General features: G+C 36.5%; 4 protein-coding genes across 5 annotated transcripts; 1 reads left to right on the top strand and 3 right to left on the bottom strand.

Annotated features, from left to right (window-relative positions):
* Positions 1-1,695: 1,695 nt before the first annotated feature.
* Positions 1,696-4,866, top strand: LOC122005009 (receptor protein kinase TMK1-like). The gene is made up of 3 exons (XM_042559905.1): positions 1,696-1,850; positions 1,962-4,138; positions 4,230-4,866. Exons 2-3 carry the CDS (start codon positions 1,987-1,989, stop codon positions 4,721-4,723), a joined length of 2,646 nt encoding a protein of 881 aa, XP_042415839.1. The 5' UTR covers positions 1,696-1,850; positions 1,962-1,986; the 3' UTR covers positions 4,724-4,866.
* Positions 4,867-7,182: 2,316 nt separating this feature from the next.
* Positions 7,183-7,842, bottom strand: LOC122003477 (protein GL2-INTERACTING REPRESSOR 1-like). The gene is made up of 2 exons (XM_042558586.1): positions 7,787-7,842; positions 7,183-7,720 (listed from the first exon to the last, which is right to left on the bottom strand). Exon 2 carries the CDS (start codon positions 7,668-7,670, stop codon positions 7,329-7,331), a length of 342 nt encoding a protein of 113 aa, XP_042414520.1. The 5' UTR covers positions 7,671-7,720; positions 7,787-7,842; the 3' UTR covers positions 7,183-7,328.
* A 3,388-nt stretch (positions 7,843-11,230) lies between these two features.
* Positions 11,231-19,136, bottom strand: LOC122005008 (mRNA-decapping enzyme-like protein). 2 transcript variants are annotated; one of them, XM_042559904.1, is made up of 8 exons: positions 18,718-19,135; positions 18,570-18,610; positions 18,152-18,201; positions 16,019-16,163; positions 14,630-14,683; positions 13,035-13,158; positions 12,416-12,877; positions 11,231-11,517 (listed from the first exon to the last, which is right to left on the bottom strand). In XM_042559904.1, exons 1-8 carry the CDS (start codon positions 18,871-18,873, stop codon positions 11,461-11,463), a joined length of 1,089 nt encoding a protein of 362 aa, XP_042415838.1. In that variant the 5' UTR covers positions 18,874-19,135; the 3' UTR covers positions 11,231-11,460. The 2 variants fall into 2 exon arrangements, with proteins under 2 accessions (XP_042415838.1, XP_042415837.1); XM_042559903.1 differs by lacking the exon at positions 11,231-11,517 and adding an exon at positions 11,560-11,710 and having other exon boundaries at positions 18,718-19,136.
* An 878-nt stretch (positions 19,137-20,014) lies between these two features.
* On the bottom strand, positions 20,015-23,400 carry LOC122005007 (vesicle-associated membrane protein 714-like). Its single transcript, XM_042559901.1, has 4 exons — positions 22,991-23,400; positions 21,305-21,495; positions 20,502-20,665; positions 20,015-20,293 (listed from the first exon to the last, which is right to left on the bottom strand). Exons 1-4 carry the CDS (start codon positions 23,205-23,207, stop codon positions 20,200-20,202), a joined length of 666 nt encoding a protein of 221 aa, XP_042415835.1. The 5' UTR covers positions 23,208-23,400; the 3' UTR covers positions 20,015-20,199.
* Between the last annotated feature and the right edge of the window lie 3,684 nt (positions 23,401-27,084).

The raw sequence follows: 27,084 nt of genomic DNA, 5'->3' as shown, positions 1-27,084 counted from the left end.
AGAACCCTTCATTTGCCCTGCAAACACCATATGTCCAATCGACCCATATGTCCGATCGACTGGAGCAGTTCGTTGAGGTAATCATTACTTAGTCTTAAGCCTGGTCCGTATATCATAAGTTAGGACATGAAGTCCGGTCAATTGGAAGGCACAATCGGCTAGGTTCTTGCTAATTCGTGCACATTGCCTACCCGTAAGAAGATTCACAATCAAAATTCGAGGCCCGGTTGGCCACTCGTGTCCGACCGGTAGTTTGAGACCCTCGCTCGTTCCCCTAAAATCAATCGGTAATTCCAGGCCCGATCGACCATGTGGCCAGATTAGGCACACCACTATTCCTATTGGTGACTTTGATCACTTCTTGACTTTAACTGTGATAATAGCAGTTTTCCCCTGCTTTAACCTTATTTTTAGGAAGTCCACCCTTATAACCATATCATATGTTAAATAGAATTATCAATCCTCTAACTTTTCCTTATTACTAATTTAGTTGTTCAACAAATATGTCATAGACAACCATTCAAGTAAACGGATATTATTTATTATCCTCTTATTACTTTTAATTTTGTTTTCGCAATCAAATAATTAAACAAAAGGATATAATCACAAATCCAAGTAAAAAAGTAATTAATAGTATCTTAAATAAAATTACCAATCCTCAACTACTCCTTCTTACTAATTTAGATTTTCAACAAATATGTCATAGACACCAATTTAAGTAAAAACATACTATTTTATATCCTCTTATTGCTTTGATTTTTTTCCCCCAATTAAATAATTAAACAAATTTATATTAATCACCTTTCCATCTTAATTTTGTTTCTTTTATTGGCATGAGAGGCCTATATCTTGCGGTGCCATGGGGTATGCCATGTTCAACCTAAACCTTTGCATGGACGGTAGGACACATTTGCTAATGAGCCATGTTCGGTGTGACTCATACGATACTTTGCTAGAATTGACTAATCACCACCATAGTAGTATAAATATGGAATAAGAAATAATTAACTTCAACCATTAAGCCTATAAAAGCGAGTTGAGATCCTTTGTCCCAAAAATATTATATCTCCCTTTGCATTGGAGAGGATATTTTCGAGACAGAGGATTTCAACTCGATAAAAGCAATGTACTATTAATTATTGATATAACAATAAATCATGTACAACAATTCATAAACTTTTGCAACAGCTGTAGACAGCAACGTAAAGTGCAAATTCTTACGCGGAAAATACATGATAAAATTAGTAATTTCTTCTTTTCCTTAACAAATTATGGCATAGTAATTTCCCTATTTATTGCTTGAATTCAATCAGTCAACGTAACAAAGCAGGTGCCAAACAAGGAAGAGATCGATGTCCGTGAATCGTTTCATTCATTTTTTTTTTTCAAATTAAAGATTAAAAAAAGAAACTTCGACTCTCGGAAGTAATTCATCGTTCTTGGATGACAGCGTTAACGCAATTAATTTCCACCAAAAATCTCTCTGGAATTCTTTACCATCGCAATTATTTTCACGCGTAACTTTCCTTTTTTCCCGCGCCCTGATTTAATCCTTGCGATTTCGAGGTTGCGTAATTCATCCTCCCAACCAAGACCTACCGTAAAAGAAAAGGCAAAAAAAAATAAAAATTCAGTTTTTCTTTTTATATTTTTATTTTTTTCCTTATTTGTGTTGGGTACGTTCGATATGAGTGATGAATCTGCCAAAAAAAAAAGACGTTTCCTTTGGTGCTCTGTCCTCTGTCTTCTGTCCGGGTTTTAGATGAGGTATAGGATTCGATGAGTCTGCGCAATCTCTGATGCATGTACTTCGCCTTTGCTCTCGTGGTGGAGATTACGATTCTGATTCTGTGAGTGGCGTTCTTTTTCTTCTCGATTTCGATCTTTTTTGCTTCGACGTTTCGCTCGGATTTTTTATCGGCGACGATCTTTGATGAGGGGCGGTTGTTTGGAGGTTTCAGGGATTGACGAGTGCACGAATCTTTGATGGTTCTTGCGCCGGCGGCGATCAATCTGGGAATGGGGCATCGGATTGTGATAAAAATCCTGTCTTTGTGTCTTCTACTCGCCGCCTTATTCGCGGCCGCCGCCCGCGGCGCCACCGACCCCGGCGACTACGCGATACTCGACAAGTTCCGCAAGGGTTTATCCAACGCGGAGCTCCTCGAGTGGCCCGATGACAACCAGGACCCGTGCGGCGAGCCGAGGTGGCGCTACGTCTTCTGCTCCGGCAACCGCGTCACGCAGATCCAATCCAAGGGCCTGGGCTTGATCGGCTCTCTCCCTGAGGATTTCAACAAGCTCACCATGCTCGAGAACATCGGCCTCCAGAGCAACCAACTGAAGGGGCCTCTGCCCTCCTTCAAAGGGCTGTCCAAGCTCAAGTTCGCCTACCTCGACTTCAACCAGTTCGACTCCATTCCGGCGGACTTCTTCGACGGCCTCGATAATTTGCAAGTGATAAATTTGGACAAGAACCCCTTGAACGCGAACACAGGGTGGATGCTTCCGCCGGCCCTGGCCAATTCGGCTCTGCTCACCAACTTGTCCGCGTCGACTTGCAATCTCGTCGGACCGCTTCCCGATTTCCTCGGCAACCTGCACTCCTTGCGCCTCCTCGAGCTGTCGTCCAACAGCCTCACCGGCAAGATTCCGGCGAGCTTCTCCGACCTGCCGTTGAACACCCTGTGGCTCGACAACAACAAGCTGGTCGGACAAGTTCCCGCCGGTTTGGCGAGTTCGCCGCAGCTACAATCGTTGCATTTGGACAACAACGCTTTCATGGGGCCGATCCCAAAGGTGACCTTCGATGATTTCACATTCTCCGACAACTCATTTTGCCAGTCCGTGCCTGGAATTCCTTGCCCGCCGGAGGTGTCCGCACTCTTGGATTTCCTCGACGGCGTTGGGTACCCGCAGAAACTCATGGTCTCCTGGTCCGGCAACAATTCTTGTACTGCTCTGGGGATAACTTGCGCCGGCGGCAAGGCTACTGTAATCAACCTGCCCAATTATCATTTGAATGGCACCATCAGCCCATCACTGGGGAACTTGGATGCGCTCACTGAGATTTTTCTCCAAGGCAACAATCTCACCGGCACGATCCCCTCAAGCTTGACGAAGTTAAAATCGTTGAAGTTGTTAAATCTTTCTTCCAATAGTATTTCACCTCCTTTTCCAAAGTTCTCCAATGCAGTGACAGTCATTCTCGATGGAAATACACCACCAGCTAATAGCAGTAGTGACTCATCGGATACATCTGGCTCTTCAGGCGGTTCATCTTCTTCCAAGTCGAAGACTTTGGTCATCGTTATTCCCATCGTAATTGTGGTTATTGTCATCGTGCTTGCTACTCTGTTTCTCTTCTACTGTAAAAGATGGAAAAAGAAAAGCTCTCGGCCAGTTAGCATAGTTGTTCATCCTAGGGATTCCTCTGATCCACATGGACAGGTTAAAATCACAGTTGCAAATAGCCGCGACAACAGAAGGGCAGCTGGTAGCGGGCATCTTAGTTTGAATAATAGTGAAGGATCAGACGCACAAGTAATTGAAGCAGGAAACTTGGTAATATCGATCCAGGTTCTTCGTGATGCTACTAGAAACTTTGCCCCAGAGAACGAGCTTGGCCGTGGAGGATTTGGAGTCGTGTACAAGGGAGAGTTGAGCGATGGAACTAACATTGCAGTTAAAAGAACCGAATCTCTAGCGCTCAGTAATAAAGCTTGGGATGAATTCAAAGCTGAAATCGCCGTTCTTTCGAGGGTCCGCCACCGTCATCTGGTATCAATATTAGGCTACTCTATGGAGGAGAATGAAAAGCTTCTTGTGTACGAGTACATGCCACAAGGGGCTTTGAGCAAGCATCTTTTCTATTGGAAAGAGGAGAGATTGCAGCCTTTGTCGTGGAAGCATCGGCTACACATTGCATTGGATGTTGCTCGGGGACTCGAATATCTTCATAGATTTGCTAATGAATGTTTTATTCACAGGGATTTCAAGTCGTCTAATATACTTCTCGGCGACGATTATAGAGCTAAAATTTCAGATTTTGGACTGGCCAAACTCGCTCCTGATGGGAAACATTCTCTCGCCACTAAACTTGCTGGAACTTTTGGGTATTTAGCTCCGGAGTATGCTGGTATGTTATTATAATAATGATAATAATCATAATACAAATGTCAATTGAAATAATAATCTTTCCTCACAAGTTTGATACATTTTTTTACTAGCAACTGGGAAGGTTTCTGTAAAGGTGGATGTGTTCAGTTTCGGGGTGGTGCTGATGGAGCTAGTGACTGGTTTGAAGGCTCTGGATGGGAGTCGGCCGGAAGAAAGACACTACTTATTGACTTGGTTCTGCCAAATGGAGAAGGAGGATTTGAAGGCCATCATCGACTCAACGCTCACGGTCGCCGATGATACCTTCGATAGCATTTGCACGGTTGCAGGATTGGCAGTTCAGTGCGCTGCGCGAGACCCCGGGCAGCGGCCGGACATGTGCTATGCGGTGGGTGTGCTTGCGCCGCTCGTTGAGAAATGGAAGCTTGCCTATCGCAACGAGGAGGATTGTCTGGGAGTTGATATGTCGAAGCCTCTTCTTCAGATGGTGATGGGATGGGAAGCATCTGATGGAAATTCCGATTCGAGCTTAACCATCAATGACAACAGCAAGGAAAGCATCCCTACTGGTGTCGCAACATCTTTTGCGTTATCTGGCAGGTAAAGGAAAAGCAGTCTCGTGTTTGGATTTGGTAATGTAAGAATTTCGGTAGTTTTTGATATCATGGTTCCTTGTTAGGTGATTTGGAAGACATTTGGGATTAAAGTTTTGATTTATAATAAGATGTTTGAAATAACATTTTGTTGCAGAGAAGATGTTTTACAAAATTATGTGCTGCAAAATTATAGCAAAAATGTCGCACCCGAAGGAAACCATTCAAAGTGAAAGAAGTCATTTGTGCCACAATTTTCACCTAAGAAGAACGTCATATTGTGTCACACCAGAAGGAGGTTGATCCCTTCTGGTGCAGATGACGAGAGTATTGACGAATAGAGAAATCAGGTGGGGGAGAATTATTGATGATAGTCATTGCCTTGTCGACACCATAGACCAACCATCCTGAAGTATTAGAGTGAGAATCAGAGAAAAGGTCTTTAGCGTTAATCTTCCGATGCTCAAATTAGAAGAGAGACCGAGTAGAAAAAGATGAAGAAGAGTAAATATGTGTGCATAAATAAGATTGCTAGCCAGTACGTGTCTGGCCAACAGAAAGGACTTTCTTTTTTATACTAAGCCTTAGATCCGACTGACTAAGAGGTCGGTTCGGAGTAAGATTGGAATAATGTTCAAGAGAAAGGGGCCGAGCCTTGGATTTGACCGGCTTAAAAATCGGTCAGGAGTAAAATTGGAATGGTGCCTAGGAAAAAGGGACTGAACCTTGGGTTCGACCGGAGCTAAAACGAAGACTAAGAGTGAGACTAGGATGATACGCAAGAGAAGCGAGGGGACTAAGCCCTGAGAACCCGGCCGGGTTAGAGCTGATCGGACACAAAGAAGTGGACGATCGGCCCGGTTAGAGCCCTCGCTGGCGCTCTGTTTCAGGACCAGCAAGCGGGGTACACCCTCCTCTCTGTGCGAGTCGACGGCCACCTTCGGTGGAAGGTCGGCACCTGGGTCTCCGGCCGGTACCTCCACGTCAACTGCCCCACCTTGCTGGTGCTGGACGCCGGTGCCTACGAGTACGAGTTCCAGCAGAACACCCGGTGCAGCGTCGACATCTGATCGACTCCATCGAAGACTTCGCTTGCTTAAGAACTATTCTCACATGGATACTAATACCATACGAAATTCCATGCATGTCTGTAGCCATTGTTTTTAGAATCATAACGAACAGAGCGAGCTTCAATATATCGGTTAAATTGACCCCGTGGGTCATCCGAGATGGTATCGGGTGGGAGTTACTGCAATGAGGTCACCGGGTCGAAACTCAGTAGCAGCGAGGAAATAAATCCCTTATCCCTGTATCCCACCCGGTCTGTCCCATGTTAGCTCGGGTGTTGCGATTTACCTCCCTCATAATAGTCGTGGGTCCGATCAGTGGGGACCCTGGGGGTGAGGGTTTCGTCTTTTGCTGCAATATATCGGTTAAATTGATAAATAAATAAATAAATAATGTTCATCTCTTGGAATTCGATTTTAGAGAGGAAAGGAGTGAAAAAAATGGCTTATCAAAAGAAGGGAAGAGAACAAAAATTTTAATTAAATTAAATTTGAGAGGAAAGGACTGAAAAAATGGTTTATCAAAAGAGAGAATGAGAAAAAAAAAACTTTAATTAGAGATGAGGCATTGCTCTTATTTTAAGCAGAAGTTTGATCATTAGAATGCATCATTTAAATTCATAATCTTCAACTCATTTAACTCTTTTTATTTTTATTTTAAATTTTCTTCTATATACAAAGAGGAGTGAATAACGGATTGTTAAATCAGATATTTTATAAATTATTGATGAAGTTGACGTTGACGGTCAAATTTAAATTTTGATGAATTAAAATTAAATATATTATGTGGTCTAATTTTTGTATCAAGTGTATAAGACTTAAATTATTGATATCAGATTAAAATTCAGTTAGATTTAGAGAATCTGATAGTTGGTGTAAAACTTCACTTATAAGGATTATTTGTATAGAAAAATGACTGAAAGAGCAATGAAAATTATCAATTTCCAATGTATAGAAACACTTGATTCTCTTGTCAAATAAATATTTAATAGTTTCCAAACAACAATTTGTTATATTCTTTTTCTAACAATCTTGCATTTAGACTAAATTTTTAAATGAGCATAAATATTTAAATTTTAGTCATCCAACAAGTTTTTATTATATTTAATATTCAATTTAGCATAGTGATCATGCATATTTGAACACTGAAATGAGTTCCCAACTAATTGAACTAGCGTCTAACTTAAATTTTCCAAAGAGACATTTAATTAAATAATCAAAATTCAAGATAGATTATAAATGGACAAACGGATAAAATTTAAGCAAATTTTCATCCCAAATTTCTTTAAAACTTTATCATTATAAGCCCCTTAATCTAGCTCCCTATGAATCTCTAGGCTAATTTTTCTCATAACTTTCCATTAGTCTAAATTTCAGCAAAAATTACAACGATAATAGTGAAAAGTCATGGCAAATGCATGAATCGTTGGCAATAAATAATATTAAGGGAGATTAATTTCTTAACATAAGATTAACTATTTATGTTATTAATATGCAATTACTCTCTATCATGATTAATCAAATATGATCATGATTTTTTTGCTCAGCGCTAATTAGCTCCTCCTCGACTTGCGGCGGCGGCGCCGCCTCGGTGGAAATCGACTAGCACCGTGCTTTTGCACTTGGGGCACTTTGGGTCCTTCTCGGAAAGCATGACGTACATGAGGCAGCGAGGGCAACCGACGAGCATCATGGTCGCGGCAGCCTCCGGTGACTTGTTCTCCCCCTCTTCCCTCTCCTCCTCCGACACGCACGAGCTCGGCGGCGACACTGGCATCTCCTCTTCGTCCTCCGCCCGCGTCGACGGCCCGGCTCTAGCCCTCCTCTGCGTCGCCGCCACGTTTAACTTCAGCTCCATCATTAGATTCCTCCCGTGGTTATTCCGGCTCATGGTCGACCAAGGCCTAAATCTCCACTACACCAGTCGAACAGCAACCTAAACTACAAACACAAACTAAATTTCAAGCGAGAGTCTGAGATTATACCTTAAAATTACAATCAACAAACCTCTCCCAAATTCCCGGTAGCTAGCTAGGGATGGTGGACTTGTCCTCCACCACAAATTGCTACTCTGCTTCATTATATAGAGGAGAAGTATTCCAGGTCAATTACTTTCTTTTAATACAACAGCAGATACTTCTTTATTGCAGCTGTTAATTGCTTCCGTCTCTCTCACTCTGTCTTGTTTAATTATCTTCATTTTCTCTACCTGCTCTGATGTAAAATGGAGCAGGGAGCAGAGGTGAATGCTTTGATGAAATTTAAAGGTTGGGTAGCAGCGTATAAATCGAAGCCTGTGCGTGTATTGATTGCTCAAACTAATAAACAGTCGAGATTTATCAACTACACTCGCTAAAAGCTGCGATGCAGATGCTACCCGTTGCTTCATGTTGCAGATTGAGGCCAAGAAGGTCATGCCAAATCGCAAGTCAGATTCTGAGGAGACGTTTGGTTCTTTCCTAGAAATAGGAATCAGAATGAGAATCATTGTATTATGGAATGAGAATGAGTATGAGCATGCATGGATATCACTCTTAAAAGTAATGTTTGATTAGTTACATATTTTCTATAGGAATAAATCAAAATTTTATTTTTTACCCTTAAAGAAAAATAAGAGAAAAAATTAGATGTGAGAGAAAGATGAATGTGAAAGAAAATATGATGAAAGAAAATGATGATAGAGAAAATATGATGAGAGAGAAAGAAAAGAGAGAAAGTGTGATAAGAGAAAATGAGAAAAGAGAGTAGATAGGAGAGAGCATGATGAGAGAAAATGAGAAAGAAAATATGATGTGAGAGAAAATATGATGGGAGAGGATGAAGAGAGAAAATGTAACGAGAAAAAAAATGAGAAGAGAAAGTGTGATGAGAGAGATTGAGGAGAGAGAAAGTATGATGAGAAAAAAAAAAGAGAACAATGAGTGTGATGAGAGAGATTGAAGAGAGAGAAAGTATGGTGAGAGAGAAAGTGTGTTGAGGAAAAAAATGAGTGAGTGTGACAAGAGAGATTGAGGAGAGAGAGTGTGATGAGAGCGAAAGTGTGATGAGGAAAAAAGAGAAAAGAGAGTGTGATGGGAGAGAATGGGGAGAGAGAAAGTGTAATGAGAAAAAAAGAGGAAAGAGAGTGTGATAAGAGAGATTAAGAAGAGATAGAGTGTGACAAAATGAAGAGAGAGAAAATATGATGGGAGAGAATAAGGAGAGAGAAGTGATATGAAAGAAAAAATAAATAAATATATTTTGATATTTGATATTAAAGAAGAAATTTTTTATTTTAGGTCAAGGGTATTTTTAGAATAAAGAAATAGTTTTTAGAATAAAGAAATAGTTTGATTGATGAAAATAGGGTAATGACTCATTGAAGGGGAGGTACATGGGAATGAGTTATTATCCAATTTCAAAAATTTATTCCCTTATTTATATTCCTATTCCTATAATTCAAACATTAACAATAATAATCAATTATTCTCATTTCTATTCCTCATTCTTATTCCCGTAAATCAAACACCCCATGAGTTAAGATTTGAGGTGAATGAAAGGTTAATGCCAGTAATATATGTTGTTTAAGGTTTTCATATGTTTTCATGGCTGCATCTTTGTCCAAAAGAAAAGACATTGACTTTACATTTCATCTTTTTTTTTTCTCAGTGGAATTTATTGTATCTATCAGGCCATTACTCTTTCTCAGATATAAAGCTAAACCAAATAAATGGGGTTATTCGTAGCTACGCGAGTAAATAGGAATGAATCCATAAACAGACACTGTTTATATACGTATGTCAGTAACTGAAGTATTAAATGGGTTCTACTTTGAATAAATGGACTTTAATTCTAATTAATGAAAGTTACGGCCAGTCTGGTGCTTAGGTCAAATCTATACTACGAACATTGATTGACATTTACGTAATACACACAATTCTAAGAGGAGTAAAATTCAGATATGAACACTAGAGAACAGAGGAGCTTTATAACAACTGCATCAATCACTTTTGGATTTTCTTACGCACATAAATTACAGGAGACTTTTGTTTATAATTTGCATGGATGTTAGTCAAGGTTGTTAGAGTTTTTATGGATATTTGGAGGGACAAATATGACATTAAATAAGTTGTAGACAACAATATTGTTCCTTGACTTCTCAGACTTTCTAGTATTGTGTTAGGTATCAGCAGCTCATCTACCATATTATAGAACAAATTCAGGACACATATCAACTAATTGCATCTCATATGTGTAAAAGTCTTTGTCGGTTATCTAAAACTAGCTAATCAATTAAAATGATCAAACAGGTTTTTTTTACTCTTTATCTAGAACTGAAGGTTCAAAAGTAGAAGGAAATGAGGCTGGAGATGAGATGGGGTTGACAATTTTCTAAGAAATTTTCTAAGCCCTTTTTGCCCTTTCCATGAAACATAGGTTAAATGAAAAAAAAAGGTAGATTCTTTCCTAAACATGTAACTCTTTTATCTCTTGAAACAGCATAATCATTTAATCATTTTGTTTTTAAACCGTCTCCATTATGCCATTATACCAATCTAGCTACATTATCAAAATGTTGCAATTATTTTTTGCTTTTGCAGAAACAAAGTGACAGACATGGAGGATACCTCTCAAGAGGGGAGTAACGGTAGCATGAGGAGAAACAGGGGACAAGTTCAAGGACTAGTATGCAACCGCAACAAAAAACAGAACAAGAGAAGCGACAATGTAGAAATTCAAACCAAAGCGAGGGAAGCCAATATGCTTTGTTTCTAATGGTTGATGGTTGGCGCATATCTTGAGACTAGAAAGCAGAATGCAGCTATTTCTAGAAATGATATTCTCAAGGAAAAATCTCAAGGAAAATTTTTAAGGATAGACACATAAATGATGGGACTTACCAAAAGTGATGAATCTCATCATTTATGTGTCTATCCTTAAAAATTTTCTTTTAAGAGTTTTCCTTAAAAATATCTTAGCTCTTCTAACATATAAAGCAATTTGACTAGATATCCAATCACATTGTGGCTGATATGACAAACTCTGTTATGAATATAGCAAGCACCTTGAATGAATGAATGTCCTGTGACCTATGTTCGTGGGTACAAAGGACACGATCCAAATATAGATTAGAACTCGATACTCAAAATGCAATTCTTCTGAAGATATATTTGAGAGCTGCACAGGCTCTGTAAGCAATAAATTCGATCCAAATATAGATTAGCACTCGATACTCAAAATGCAATTCTTCTGAAGATATATTTGAGAGCTGCACAGGCTCTGTAAGCAATAAATTCAACCCGTGCATTTTTATCTTAGCCATTAGGCGCTCAATTCTTTTTCCAACTACGTGGCAAAAGACAAATATGTTCGCTCCTAATATCCCTGTCAACCTGTCCTAGAGTCAACACGGAAAATAATATTTTTCAAACCAAAAAAGGATAAAAGGAGAGAGAGAGATTCATTATATAATTTCAATGAAGAAACAAATATTAGATTAATTCCCACTAAATAACAGTAACACGCCAAAGTTCAGACTGAAATGCTCCCACTCATTTACAACCCAAATAATAATAATAAAAACAAAAGTTCCATGCCCTCATCTCACATTGGCAATTTTTACAATAGCTCTTACAAGAAAAAGCTGCATCATTAGCAACCATATGCAACAAGCTCAATCCCATTTGCCAAGGACTCATTCGTCAGGAATAATGTGCATTTAGCATCTCACGATACACCATATCAATGAAATCATTGTTCTGTTAACAAAACAACAAAAAAAAAAAGAATAAACAAGGTTAGAAAATCATATCTGGTAATTAGACAGGAGTAAGCCTCGACTTTAGCTCTGTGGAAATCATTTTAAAGAAAGCAATACTGAAAGTGCAAATTGGCTTGAATCAACTGAACCGAATGAATTGTGATCAAATAAAAAATCAAGGTCCTTTCCACCTACCAAAAGAGCAAAATTTTCAGCAAAATAAACTAATATTGAATATGAAATAAATATCCAATCAAATCTTCTTTGAAGTTTGTTTTCATGTATTCTCTAGCAACAAATTACCAAGACTATAAAGCAATTTTCAACTATTAATGAAAAAAGCAAGCTTCGACCAGGTAGATTTAATGGAAAACCAGAAGTTACATATCACATGGAATTGTCAGTAGGAAGTGATGTGATTAGAACAGCATGTACAACTAAATTAAACATCAGATGCCATGCAATCAGATCAATAAGTTAGCAGGAAAAATAGAAAGAAGAAGGGTTAAACAAGAAAGTGAAAAAGGAACAAAATCAATAACATCGAATGTAGATTTAAGACAATATTAAAAGCTTTTGTACAGTTATTTTGACTAAAACAATACCAGGTGATGAATGAACTATAATAAATAAAAGATCACATCATCTGTTTACTAGTTTTCGCTAGCTTACAAGATTTCAAGTTACACTGAACATCTTTCAACTTGTGCAAGGAGGTATAAAATAAGGAGACAAGGAAACTACAATGACAAGAATCCAGTTTATGCAATCGTAAATAAACAAATTGGATGCTACATCCACAACAGCATTGACAACCTAATGGTAGTTTATCTTAAATCAGAAAAGAGTAAAAGAGATGGTAAAGAAAATGTGAAGAATAATGGAAAGTAACTTACTTGAACAACCCTCAATAGTGCATCACGAACTTTGTCTCTTGTGATAACTGATCCAAAGTTTTGACTAGGAGTAAGTGATGCAGATGGGGTAGGAGGTGGAAACGGTTGAAGTAATGGAGTTCCATATGGTCGCTGCATAGTAACTGGAGGATGGAGGGGAGGAGCTGTTGGAACAGAGGATGATACTGGAGGCATTACCAGTGCAGAAGATAGAGCAGGTGAGAAAAATGAAGGTTTCACAAGATTCATAGCATGGCTGCCGCTTCCATTGCCAGATTCAAGATTATCCAGAGGTTTCACTAGAGGAACAGATGAAGCTGAGGGAATAGGAATTGATGGAACAGTTGGCAAAGTAGATGGATTGACACTTGATGCATGAGTAGTTACAGGAATTGGTGCAGCAGCAAGATGTGACTGGCCAGCCACTGTTCCATTTGATGCATTTCCAGTGTTCATAGCATTCTGAGAAGAAAAAATAAGTTATGTGCAGAATAGTTATTCAAGAACAAACTCTCTGTGGCTTGCAGTACACAATACTTAATAGAAAACAATGTTTAGCAACAATAAATATAAACCAATAGAAAGTATGATAAAAGAAACTACTTAGCAGAAAACATACACTGAAAAAATTCACAAATACATCATCAGCAACATCAAGGGCCGATGTAGCGACTGATGTTATTGGCTCAAGAGGACCTTCAATAACTGATGAAGTAGGTACAGCTTCAAGCTCCTCAAACTCACTGTTACAAGAAGAAATAACATTTCAACACAGTCAATAAAACAACCATATCATCATCTATAATTCAAGCAATTAAAAAGGAGGGAATTATCAGCATTCGTTGTGCATGCAAGAAGCTGACATAAAATAGGGAATCTAAGCTCTTCTATCAATAAATCCACCAACTGTCATGACCATTAAGCTGAAACCCATGTGTGCAACCGTAAAACATATGTTGGCATGATTGAATCACTTACTCTCTCACGTTGTAATTGTCAAACTCTACAATGGCAGCAGAAAAAAAAAAGCCTACCAACACATGGTCAACCACAACAATATCTTCCAGCCACCTATGTTCTTCAAACAACCATTAAGCTCAAACCCATGCACACAACCATAAGACATATGTGGACATCATCTCATCACTCAAACTCTCACATTGTAATTGTGAAAATCTACCATGTCAGCAGGAAAAAGTAACCTACCAACACATGGTCAACCACAGAGATATCTTCCAGCCACCTATGTTCTTGAAACCCACACTGATTCTTTAACCAAACGGCCTCCCAATTTCTGGTTTGGCCAGCCAATCGATAGAGTCATCTGAGTCAATGCAACAAGAGCGTATATATATGCAATTAACAGGTGTCATAATATCTTTCATCTGACCAGCTGCCACCAATATTTTTCCAGCATTTCACTCTCTTCCTTTCTCTCTTCTCATGGATGGAGGAATCAGAGTTGTGCATGTTATGCCTTTTTTTAAAAGACTCATATCATGAATAAATTTTGTTGTGTTGATGTTTTAGATTGTTCAACTGTGGATCTTTTTTAAATCCTCCTAACAATTTCCTTTCTTCCATCCTTATCTTTATGCAACTTATAGGTGAAGAAATAATATTGTCTTCTTACGTGTCGCCAACACCATTCCTTCTTTCCATATCTCCTTCCACTCTTATCATTTCACCCTTCTTCGATCGCACCTTACCTGAGACACACACGCGCGTTTCGGCAAAGACTAAATTCAAGGAAGTGGCAGATGGATAAGGACCTCCTCTCCTTGATCTAAGTTGAGCATTTTTTCAGGGTTTTTTTTTATTTTTGTTTCAGATATGTGATCTGCTTGGGTTTTTTTAAAAAAAGAAAATCAACAAGCTTCTTTTTACATCCTTCTCTTTATGTAACAATTTTTGTGATTGTACCAATTTCCACATATCACCTGTTTTGACTGGGTCTCTTTATCCGAGATCAGGCCAGAAACTGTTCTGGTTTGATTTTTAAAACATTACCTCTACTAAACCATTAACCAATTAGTAACCATTCCAATGCAAGGCAAGTTCATTATTTTTATCTACCAATAAACAATGTCACGTAGAAGTCCTACTGAAGAAAAAGTAAATGAACGGCCAACTGTGAACAATGGAATGGATATATTCCAAAAGAATTCTATTATCATATTATGAAATATAAAATCACCAGGAGATATGAAATACCTTTTAGAAGTTAGCTTAGGCTTTGGTGGTACTTTGGAATATGCATTTAGTATCCTGAACAAAAGAAAGAGTATCAATGTAAAATATAGAAATAAATTATATGAGCCTGCAACTCACTTCCAATGCTTAACAAGCTTCTATTGATTCTGTGAAAAGACTCTCAAGGTGTATATATACACAAACACATGCATATACAAGGACATAATGAAAGAGTAACACTGAATAGCATATGTTGTAAACAATCATGAAATAAATATACTGAATAGAGTAACACTGAATAGAGTAACACAGAAGTATAAAAAACTGCATCTTCCAATTGATGGTTCCCCAATTAGGAATATCAAATGCTTAGAAATCATAAGAAATAAATATTTACATCTACCCTTCAAGTTGGAGACTTAAATCTTTTTCATGACATCATTGGATGTTGGAACATTACCCGGAATATCATTGTATATTAACTTTCAAAGGTTTTTTGAATGGATGTTGACACATTAATGATGAGAAGTAACCATATGTTATTTATTAAAATACCATTCCATGGAGTAAACAGTGTCCAAACACATTCATTACTGCAACTAAACTTCTAGTTATAAAATAATTCAGACGGTGATAGTTTTTTAACAAAGGTAAATCATTGATGAACTATATCAATAAGGCATACAAGTGTCAATGTGCCATTATCAATGTCCTTTGCAGCCTTTGCTTTCCCAATGATAGCCAATCTCATTCAAATGATTACCGAATAACAGTATTCTATGGCTTCATCAATGACTCAGAAAATAAAACAAGGAATCATGATGGAAAGAATTGGCATTAAAAATTAATCATAGGAATGACTCATTCTGTATCCTTTTGCTTAATGCAATATATAGAAATTATAATGAAGCAACAGATAATTATTTAAATTTTGTATTACACCATATGAAATAGAAGAGTGATGAATCAATACACAATCATTGAGCATAGGTTTTGTGTACACAACATTTTCATCAAATAACATTTCATAGATATTCTTTTATTAATCACAAACGAGGGATTTAAACAAAATAAGGTGGACAATCACAAAAAATGGATTAGATGAACATTTACCAAATATTAGTTCATTGACATGACTTAACAAAAGCTTGACGATATATTAATTAAGACATCTCCAAACCATAATTTTAAAATAATGCTGTCACAAAATATAAAAAATAAAGTTGTCATATAATATGAGACCTGAATCAAAATCCCAAGTAAATCTAACATGTTATTTGTGTAATCTAGAATAAAGAAACCAGTATATATTTGCATATAGGAAATATGGGTATAAAAGGATAAAATCCTTATGAAAGTGAGCAAATTGCTACATTAGAGATCATTTTAGAAACGAACCAAAACTAGTACCTGCTAAAAAGATTTGCAATAGCTTCACAATCAGGTGAATTATAAAACCAAATGCCATTTACTTCTTGAGCTGCATTTCGATATAAAAGATAGGGAACTTGAACTTCATACTCGAAATCTCCCAAAAGATCCTCCACTAGATTATCTGTTAACCAAAATTAGCACACAGAGTCAACCTGGCGAGTGGCGACTGAAATTGATAAATCGTAGAGAATATTTATCTGGACAGTATCATTCATTTTCTATGTGTTTGAAGCATCTAGAGCTTTTGAAGAACTTTCTAAAGCATTCTGAATTTAAGATACTAATTCACAATGGAATACAGTATACAAACAATTTTTTAAACTATTGCAGAAAAGCTCCTAGTTTATACAACCAACAGCAACTCAATCATTTCTTAACCTACCTTTGATCAACTTGTAAAGAACAGATGGATGGATCCATCTTATTCTTGGAATAGAGAACTCACACACATTTACTTTCCAAAATAAACCAATACATCAAACACTACACTTAGATTTATTGGATATGTTGCTAAGACATCAGTATTAAACCTGAAATTCACAGTAGATAGCCAGCGGCCCAAGGAAACAAAATTATGAATTCAATTTTTCATATATTCTCCTCTCTTTTGGATAGGACTAACAATTTTTTGTATCACTTAGATTGCCCCTTTTTTATGGCTTTCTTTTTATTTATTTCCACTTTATTTATTTAACAAGAATAAATGAAATCTCATAATTGAATTTATTTGGAATTTTTACTCTTTGACATTTTCAAAAAAAAAAATCTAGTAAGATAGTTTTCTTACATTTTAGATATGATATCAATTGAATTTCTTGAAATGCTTTCAAACAATGAAAATGAAAAAGGTCTCTATTTTACTAAGCTAAAGACAAAAAGGAAGAAAGCAAGCAAATCCAGTAAATTCAGCTTATGCTGAACCATTTTATAATCGCAAGCCATAAAAACACACTTCAGCATGAGAATTTAAAAAATTACATATAAAATAATTCCACAACTAAATAGATAAATTTGAATCTTCCTAGTCATTTAGATTGAGAATTTTAATTTTTTAAATAGGAAAGCTCTAATATGACCACAATTGATTTAACCAAAGATAATTGTTTTTTGAGCTCTGATATATAATACAAAGCAGCTATATCATATCAGTCATTTCCACAATACGAGGAGGCCCATATGGACTTGGGATGCAGAGACAAACAAGTAACACTGACTAAAAAGCCAAAAAGGATAAATTGACATCCTTCTCATTCTTTTTATGGAGGTAAATACACATAGCTGACTAAAAACAGGCTTCTTCTTTTGTTTATTGTACCTATCGGAATGTTCAGCTGAAGAATAAAATGTATATGAAATTGGTCAGTTACAAACATAATGTCCTCTTCAGAGGCAAATTCCATCCTATCTTCTTGTTTTTATAGGTTTGTGTAATCATGCTTTCTCCTGTCCCTCCCGACGGTTAGCTTTCAAAGATATGATACAACAAAGTAGGTAACTACTTCCTGCTTTCCTAATCTACAACCTATTATTTGACCCTTGCTCATTCCTATTCCCTCTGCTTATGCATTATTTCCCACGAGAATAACCGCAAAGAGTACCTAGGCTAGTATAAAATATCAAATAGACTCAAACACCATTTGGATTCTTCAAGAAATGTTTTCAACAACAGATATATCAGATATGACGGTTCATTTTCATATTTTTACTATTACAACAATATTTACTTGAACAGAAATAGGAGAAAGGAAAGGAAGAAATGAATTTGCCAAGTGCTCATGATTTCTTAGAAGGATAAAGGGAGAAAGGAATTTAATTCCATCCAATTCATTATATTTCCAAAAATGAAAACACTAAAGTTTGAATATCTAATAAACACGACATATATAGGTGATGTTGCTTTTTCTCATTCTCATCCCTTCCAAGTAAACAATACAGATGAAAATAAGTAGTAAAAATAATAGTGTAATTCAATTATCTTCTTTGCCCTCACTTAAATTACCTCCTTTCTCTCATACTTCCTCCCCTCCCACTAAATACAGCATAATGAAGAAGTATAACAAAAATATATATGTTAAGAAAACGTGGTTCTAACATGAACCAATTCCCAACCTGTGTTGCGTCTATTCATCACGATGAATTGAAATCTGGGCTGTGTGTTCCTGCAAATACATAATCACTTAATCTTTTAAGTACTTGGAAATAAAAAATAAATAAATACAATTGAATTAGATCGAAGGAAAATGCCAATTACAGGAACAGTATTTGTTTAAAAAAAAAATGAGGTCCACATTAAATCAGCACTTGAATGGAGAAAATTAAAACACTGCCCCCATCCAAATTATGTGGAGTTGAGAATAATAAGTTGAAGAATAATACAAATATCTATATCACTAAATCCCATCTCCTAATCGGTACTAGAGGAATCGTCAGGGGGGAAAAAAAATACAATTCACGGGCATCTCAAATCCGAAACAAAAGAAATCGATATTAATAACACTTAATATCTTAGAGAAAGACTCCCAGTTACCTCTTGACAACGAATAGAGATCCTTCAACGTCCTTACGGCTCTGAAGGAAATAAAAAAGAACCCCAGATCAGATGCAATAGAACCAAAAACAGGCCGGACGAATCATAATCGAACAATTAAGGATGAAAATTTCCAGTCGGGACGCACCCACTGATTGAGCTCGATGTCGAACTCGTAGAGGGTGACATGAGCGGCGGTCATAAGGATCTCTTCCACGAACGGATCAATCCGCTGGAGAACAGTGAGATTGAGGACCTTCGTACTGTTCTGATCGAGATTTGGCATCAGCTTCCCGCTCGCCATCCTGTCGGCAACCGATCAAAACCCTAAAATCGAGAAAACCCTAGCCGCAATTCGAGGATGAGGAACGATCCAAGAACAAAGGGAATGAATAAACGCGAAAACAACGTTCCAGCAAGAGAAAATTCAATCAGCGTTGCTCGCTTCGCTCGGAGAGTCTAGTAAATTGTGATGCAGATCAAGATGAGAGAGAGAGGAAAAGGAAAAGGAAAAGGCAAAAAAAATTAGAAAAAAAAATGGGGAAGAAGAGAGAGAGAGCGAGGTGAGAGAGTACGAAGGCATAATTTTATCGGTGAACACGTACGTTGTTAAGGTTACTTTATTAGTTTATCACCCAATTGAATACCCTACTCGGCATAGGCACGGCTTGAGGAACCATATGCGGGCCCGAATGGAACACTTCACGTGCTCGGGGAACAGTTGGCGGCCCGTGCTCGGTGACCATTTGACTGCACTATTGCAGTTTGATTAAACAATATCATCCTTGTCCTGGCGATATATCAGCTGCGTTACGAAGAGATAAAAAAACTTTGGAAGAATTAAACTGATACATTCTACATAGCAATGAACATAACCTCGTCCGTTGCAATAGTACAGTGGGAAAATATTTTCTCAATTTTCAAAAATTGAGTCTTAACTTCGCAAATTGATGTGTTAAAGTGAACAAGAATACAACAGAAAAACTAACTGAAGTGTCAAAATTGAAATGGACACCTTAGCTGAGTTTTAAATGATACAGGCTCACAGAGAACGTTGAACAATCACTTGGTTTATAGAAAATATCACACTCCTATAAACACCGACCTATCCGAAATGACTTTCCTCCATGCTACGATTGCTGAAATTGTGGAATTTTAATAAAATCTACAAATTGCAATGACTTATTTCTGTTCATTATGCTGCAACTTAAATAAGTTATGTAAGTTGCAGTTTATATGAGAAATAAGTTATCTAAGTTGCAGCCTATTTTAACGGCTGTAGTTCTCTCTATTGTTATAGTAAGTAGATAAGAAACTATAAAGATGATTACGACCTGGTAACAATAGAGAGAACTACAGCCGTTAAGATAGGCTGCAACTTAGATAACTTATTTCTCATATAAACTGCAACTTACATAACAATATTCAATATAAACTCCTCCACAGACATTAAGCAAATAGCAACTGGTTCCTTTGTAATGATCATATCACGGCAGATAGTTTATGAACTTAGGAAGCACTAATGTTATTGCCACACAAGGAAAAACTGATGGAAGGAGAGCTTCCATACACAGGCAAACTAATGAATGTACAAAGCAAGAATCTCCACCACAATGAATTTTGATTGACCCTATTTTGATCTACATGATGGAAGTGTGATGCCGCCACAGATAGCTGCTATGATTATGTACAATAGCAGAACAATCAAAAATGTCAGCACAGCTCTGCAATGACATAAAACAACAACAACAAAAAAACACTGGAATCAGCACCATGCAACAGTTACCTTGTCAAAAGTCTAGAAAAATATAAAATGAATAAATTCCTAGCAAAACCATAATTTCATTTTCATCACAGAATAATCTATTGTTGATTTTTAGCTCATAAGATCATACGATTGCTCAAAAAAATTATTGCATAACTGGTGCTTACAAAAGCTTGGCATTTTTCATCCACAGAGCTCGCCTAAGTCGCTTGGATTGCTTTCTAAAATGGAAAGCACTATCTTGCATTGTAGCAGTTTTGTCCACAAGAAGGGCAAGGCGATCACCTCTGTCCAATATCTTTTCAATATTGTCCACCATGATAGTGTGTACCTGCAATTTAGCGTGAAATATTTTTGGTCTGAACACATCTACAGCAGGATCAGTTAAAAGTTAACATAGTCGAATATCCTAAGCCTATGACAAATTAGGGGGAAAAAAAACTAACTCAAAATATATAAATAATTTTGAAAATTACATGTTGAGTCAATGTAAAGGTAATGTGACATCAAGCCACTGACTTATAGTAATGCCAGAATAAAAAACTTATCGAAAGAACCTTCATAGCATCAAATTGTCAATTAATAATCACAGTCCAAAGAAGGCTGGTTCTTAATTTACCCTATGTGGACCATTATATGCTTTCTTCATTTTATAATTAATGAGTTACAACCTATGCAAAGAATATCCCTAGAAAAGAAAGTTGAAAATCTCAAGAGACAAGATATTAATGGCACATTAAAATAATAAACAAGTAAAGAAACTCGCTATGCCTAAAAACTTTAAATAAAAAGAAAAAAATTATAACAAAAATAACATTACTATTTTCTCAAAATCAGAATCACAGAATCCACATAATTCTATTAACTATTACTTATCACAAATTCTATTCTGTATATAGACTAAGAGAATATAAGGAGAAAACAACCACCTGTTCACTAAACAAGCAAACAAATTAATGATCTAACTTGCCTCACTAACTTCGCCACGTACACGGGTAAGTGTGTCAACACTTGGATTGCTCGAGTACAATTCCATTTGCTGATGTAGTACTCTGGAGAATTCATCATTCATTTCATAAGCTAGTGCTGAATGAGCCACCCTGCCATAGTTCTTCATGAATCTCATGTGAATGTCCTCCAAATACAGAAAGGGAACTCTCCCTACAATCAAGCAGACAAAAAACCTCTGGAAAGAGCAATAAACAACAGAAATCATTGGGCTTAATTGTTGTCAAGGGACAAAATAAACTAAGAGAATCATTCCGAATGATAATAGTAGCTCTATTCATTTGACACATATAACAACACTTTCAAATTTATGCACAAAATATTATAAAGGGCAGCCCGGTGCACAAGCTCCCTACGCAGCCTTACCCTACTTTTTTGCAAGAGATTGTTTCCAGGATTCAAACTCATGACCTTTTGATCACAAAGCAACAACTTTACCGTTGCGCCAAGACCCAAAATAAAGTGGCACTTCGAACCATATGAAATTGTAAGATAGAGCTCTATTAATGAACTTATTTTATGTTAGTTAAGTGTGTCCTTCAAGTTTGTTATCTTTTTGCTAGGCAATTTATTAGTTAAGAATCATGGTATTATGGTAAGGATGTGGAACAGTGGTACAATATTAGATTAACACATCAACTCAGTTACACACGAAGCAAAATGAATGAGATAATACGGAATATGCAAAATGAAATAAATGCAAAAGACGCTAGCATAGTAGGAATTTTAAATATTTCAACAGAAAATAGCGTGGATAACTATCATCGTTAACCTTGAAGTCATCAAAAAATAAATAGGTTGAGATGTTGGTCATCTGATATTTTGACAAAATAGTGATTGGTGGTCTGGTGAAGTGTCGTTAGCTGTGTCAATGAGGCCTTAAAGAAGAAATGAAAACCAATTTAGAAATTTTATTGTATGAAAAGATACAAAAATTCCTAATTTATGTCAAATATAAAATTTATCTCATATAAGTAATCTACATCCTGAACAGGGTGTCATCTTATAACGAAAAAGTACAAATATAGCTAGTCCTGCTAGCAAAACAAACTTTTCACTATCAAAAGGACCAACACAATTTTTTGAGCTAATACACATTGGAAGTATAAATTTTGCAAAACACAACTTGTCCTGGCAAGGAAGTCTGTCTGTGTTTGATTACTAATATGAATACAAAAGTTAGTTTATCAAAAAAAAAAAAACTAAAGAGAGTATCCAAGAGGACTTAATACCATAATTGCAATATGAGACAATTTTCACAAAAGTCTCTGTAGCATATAATCTTATCTAATAAATCCAAGTCCCAGAAAGATTCAGTGAGCATGCTGTATACCCTCTAATATGAACGCATTATTGTGGGAAGACAATTGTCTAATACAATCAGATTTTAATTCATTAGATGGTGCCTTTTTTAGCTTGGTGTTTCACAAGTGAAATTAAAACATGTGAACAGAAAACAAACTCAGCCCTGTTAATTGCTGAATGTGCCGATTATTCGATTCCGCATCAAGGTAATAAAAAGAAGTAGGAAAAAATAAAAATTAAACATATAACTAGGAATTATAATATCTAAACAGTTTAATATCACCAAACGAACCAAACTTATACGAAATCTAAAAAATGAGCATATCCGTATGGTCGGACTCACTCCCGAAGGTATCATTGGCCATGCAGAGGAAGGTGATGCCATCAGATCTGAGAACGTGGAAGATGTATCGATCCTGTGAAAAGCAGAGCCTGGAATCGGAATCCGGCGGAAGCTTCTCGAGGATACGCCGGGCGACAGCGCCGATGTTACCGGTGGCTGCGGCAAACTCGGCGAGGACCAGCGTTTCCCTAGCCACCACCGCGTAGAGGATCGCCATGGCAACAAAAGATGCCTTTTCAATTTCCCTGAATCTCTCTCGATCTTTTCACTAATTATCGGCAGGCGACTGCGTCGTTAGGGTTTGAGGGAAGAACCCCTTTCTTTCGCTGGTACGAAATCGATGCGCCGGGGAGCAGCAGTTAAACGAAGAACACAACAGAGGTAATTGAGTGGGATAATTAATCAATCCTTTATCCTTCTTTGACCTCCTTAGAAAAAAAATGTTTATATACAATATTAATTTTTTAAATATTTTTTTAGGATTTTAAATTTAGCATATGACGTTTAGATTAAAGAAAGTAAAAATTAAAAAAATAAATAAATAATACTAAGAATCGAAATAGAAATAAAAATTATAATATTGTGGAATGAGAATGAGTATAAATATGAATATGAATATAATTCTTAAAAATAATATTTGATTAATTGAATATTTTCTATCAAAATAAATTAAAATTTTCTTATTTACCCTTAGAACAAAATAAGAGAAAAAATAGATGTAAGAAAAAAAATATAATGAGAGAGAATGTATAATGAAAGAGAAAATATCATGGAAAAAAATAAAGAGAGAGAAAGTGCAATAAGAGAAAATGAAGAAAGAAAGTGTGATGGGAGAGAACATGAGGAGAGAGAGAGAGAGAGGGAAGATGTGATAAGAGAGAAAGTGTTATGAGAGAAAATGAATAGTGTGTGTGTGTGATGAGAGAAATCGAGGAGAGAGAAAATATGATGAGAGAGAAAGTGTGATGAGAAAAATGATAAAAGATAGTGTGATGGGAGAGAAACCATAATGAGAGAGGATGAGGAGAGATAAAGTGTGATGAGAAAGAATAAAGAGAGATAAAGTGTGATGAGAGAAAATTAAAAAGAGAGAGAGTGTATGATAGGAGAGACTGAGGAGAGAGAAAGTATGATCAGAAAGAAAGTATGATGGTACAATGAGGAGGGAGAAAGTATAATGAGAGAGAATAAGGAGAAAGAAAGTGATATAAAAGAAAATTTGAACAAATATATTAAGGATATTTTTGTCCAAAATTTAAGGTAACGTTTGGTTTAGAGGGTAAAAATGAAAATGGAAATGAGTTTGATAGTAGACTGAAATGAAAATGAGTTTGGCCATTTCAATACTACTGTTTGATTTATAAGTTCTGATTAATCCTACTATTTGGTTTACCAAAAGTTTGAAAATACAAATACAATAAATATAATATTTACTTTTAAAATACATCATAATATTTCTAGTAAGATGATCACCAATGTACGATGATAATTTATTTTTTAAAAAATTAAATATCATTAATTTAGTTGTAAACATTATTAAAATTGAAAAAGGGCAATACATGTTATACATTATATATATCTGAATTATATAAAAAAAATTAAAGTATTAATTATAGGCACAGTATAGTTTAGTCAGCATTCTGATCATGCCAATGGAAAACATTATTAGAATACGATTGTAAAAAAAAAAAAAAATTTAAATATCCATTATATAAACACAAAACCAGGCTTTGCAGGAACCATTTCTTTGAAATGCACAAAACCAAATCTCTAACCATGCCCAGACTTTGTTGGAAGTAGTACTACCTTTGTGATTTCACCATGAAACTCGAATAGCACAAATATTTATTTTCCAATGCACAAGAATGAAAGACAAAAAGAAAAAAATAATGTGAGAAATAAGTATTAAAATGAAATTATATTGACAATTAAATAAAAGAATGAATAGCAATCATGTTTACAAATATTATCACAGAATTTATAGAAGAATTTTACTATTAAATAGAAAAAATAGTTACTTCAAATCTCTCTTCGTTGGTGCACATTTCTTAATCAAGAAAAGATTGATCACTCAGTCATTTCGCCTGAATCAGACAAGTCTCCACATATATTGACACAACAAAATTTTAAAGGATTGAGTGACAGACCTAGAGTCTCAAATCTCCGACCTTGAGACAGTCGTGTCGGAACTTAGGGTGGAAGTGGCGGCCTTAAAGAAAGCATGTACCTTTCGAGAGCAGACCTTGGAAGAGGCACAGTCAGAAATCGACCACCTTCAAGAGGAAAAGAGCAAGATTGAAGCTCTTCTACAGACCTCCGAGGCTAGATGTCAAGAAACTCAATCGACACTAACTCAGCTATCTGCAGCTCTAGAGGATGTCAAGCTTACACATAAGCAGGAAATAAATCGCATGTCCCAAGAGCTGAGTTCCCGAGACTTGCTTATCATGGATCAAAGGCGAGATCTGGAGTCTCAAGCGGCAGAGCTGGGTTCTATACATGTAGAGCTATCTCAAGCTCAATCTGCACTGTCGACCTCAGTGATCGCCTTGGAGACCTACAAGGCAAGGGAGAGCGATCATCGACATGTAAGCTGTAAGGTAATAGGTTGCTAAACACACAATCGCGCAGCGGAAAAACCTATTACCCCAGAAGGTCCATACGAAGGGAAACAAAACTTTATACTAAGTTACATTTAAAACATGATGAAATATACCTTTGTTGCGTGCTCACGGACTCCCGACAGCTCGGATCTCAGCACGAACACACGCTCACACCTCTATGGTATCCACACGAACAAGGGTTCGTTTGTCTCACAAACTCACTAAATGGAGATGCCTACCACCTAAGTTTGTGCTAGCAACCTTAGAATGAGGATTTGGCCAAGAGGAGAAAAATGGCTTAAGTATTTTCATCAAATAAAAACACTTAATGATCATTAATTCCATTAATGAGCCTTAATGCTCATTCACTCTCCATTAAGGACCACATTTGAAAACTCCTCATTTTCAAAACTCCTCATTTTCAAATCAATTTTGAAAATTGAATTGAATGAAAATGATTCATTGAATTCAAAATTCAATGAATACCTCCATTAAGTCTCACTTGAGTCTAACTCACGTCTAATTCAATTGAGTCTTACTCAATTAATCCTCATACAATTCAAATTAAATGAATCACTATTTCATTAATTTGAATTGACTTTCTCTAGTCTAGTTTGAATTGGATTTAATCCAATAATTAGATTCAATTGAGTCTAACTCAATAAGTCCAATTCGGATTAGACTTAATCCAATTATTCATCATATGAATATATATCCAAATCTACTTGTTCTTTGTGTGTGACCCAATAGATTCTCGTAACGTTGGCAATGTATCCAAATCAACATTTAGATACATAAGCAATGAGTGACATCTAGCAAGGTATCATTGCTACCCAAGTGACGAAAAGGTCAAGATCCGACCTAACATGTTCGTGGCTATTATCTTGTATGACTTTGTCCCTCTATCCTTGATATCTAGGTTGATCAATGAGGCATAGACCGTGTCATCCTCTTATCAACCTTTGTGTTTCTTAATCTCTAAGTAGACACACTCAATCAAATAAGCTCAATATCTCATATTGACTCATTTGTGCATGATCATACTTTCTTGTGTCCTACTAATCAAGGGGCCCACAGATATCGCTTCCATCATATGGAAGGGATAGATCCCATTTACATCACTCACATCTCTCCGCATAATTCATTGCATGCCCAATGATCGACTTTATTGTCCATCTTGTTACAGGTGACGTTTGTCGATACCAAAGTACACAACTCCTTTTGTAGGGAATTGTAGTGACTTCAGGTCTAAGGACTATTCATACCAATAGTCACATGAGAATGTTTATGACACTCATATAGCGATCCATGAAACATTCTCATGGCGGGTCATTCAGTATATATTCTTTAATATATACTCATGTGTCAATCTGATATCTCATATCCATGACTTGTGAGATCAAGTCATCCGTTGACCTACATGCTAGTCTCAACGTATTAATATTATCCTTGTATATTAATGCTCGACTAGGAATAGTTAAGAGTAGTATT

The sequence above is a fragment of the Zingiber officinale genome, chromosome 7B (genome assembly GCF_018446385.1).
Source record: "Zingiber officinale cultivar Zhangliang chromosome 7B, Zo_v1.1, whole genome shotgun sequence".
Lineage (NCBI taxonomy): Eukaryota > Viridiplantae > Streptophyta > Magnoliopsida > Zingiberales > Zingiberaceae > Zingiber > Zingiber officinale.
The sequence above is the reverse complement of the archived record's forward strand: the minus strand, read 5'-3'. Positions and strand labels throughout refer to the sequence as shown.

Coding starts and splice junctions, on each gene's coding strand:
- LOC122005009 (XM_042559905.1), top strand. CDS start 1,987: ATGGTTCTTGCGCCGGCGGCGATCAATCTGGGAATGGGGCATCGGATT. Junction 4,139..4,229: donor TTTAGCTCCGGAGTATGCTG/GTATGTTATTAT, acceptor TTTTTTTACTAG/CAACTGGGAAGGTTTCTGTA.
- LOC122003477 (XM_042558586.1), bottom strand. CDS start 7,670: ATGAGCCGGAATAACCACGGGAGGAATCTAATGATGGAGCTGAAGTTA.
- LOC122005008 (XM_042559903.1), bottom strand. CDS start 18,873: ATGGCGAGCGGGAAGCTGATGCCAAATCTCGATCAGAACAGTACGAAG. Junction 18,611..18,717: donor ACATCGAGCTCAATCAGTGG/GTGCGTCCCGAC, acceptor TATTTCCTTCAG/AGCCGTAAGGACGTTGAAGG. Junction 14,684..16,018: donor ATTGCAAATCTTTTTAGCAG/GTACTAGTTTTG, acceptor TCTTTTGTTCAG/GATACTAAATGCATATTCCA.
- LOC122005007 (XM_042559901.1), bottom strand. CDS start 23,207: ATGGCGATCCTCTACGCGGTGGTGGCTAGGGAAACGCTGGTCCTCGCC. Junction 21,496..22,990: donor GGCCAATGATACCTTCGGGA/GTGAGTCCGACC, acceptor GCTTGATTGTAG/GGAGAGTTCCCTTTCTGTAT. Junction 20,294..20,501: donor ATGAAAAATGCCAAGCTTTT/GTAAGCACCAGT, acceptor ATGTCATTGCAG/AGCTGTGCTGACATTTTTGA.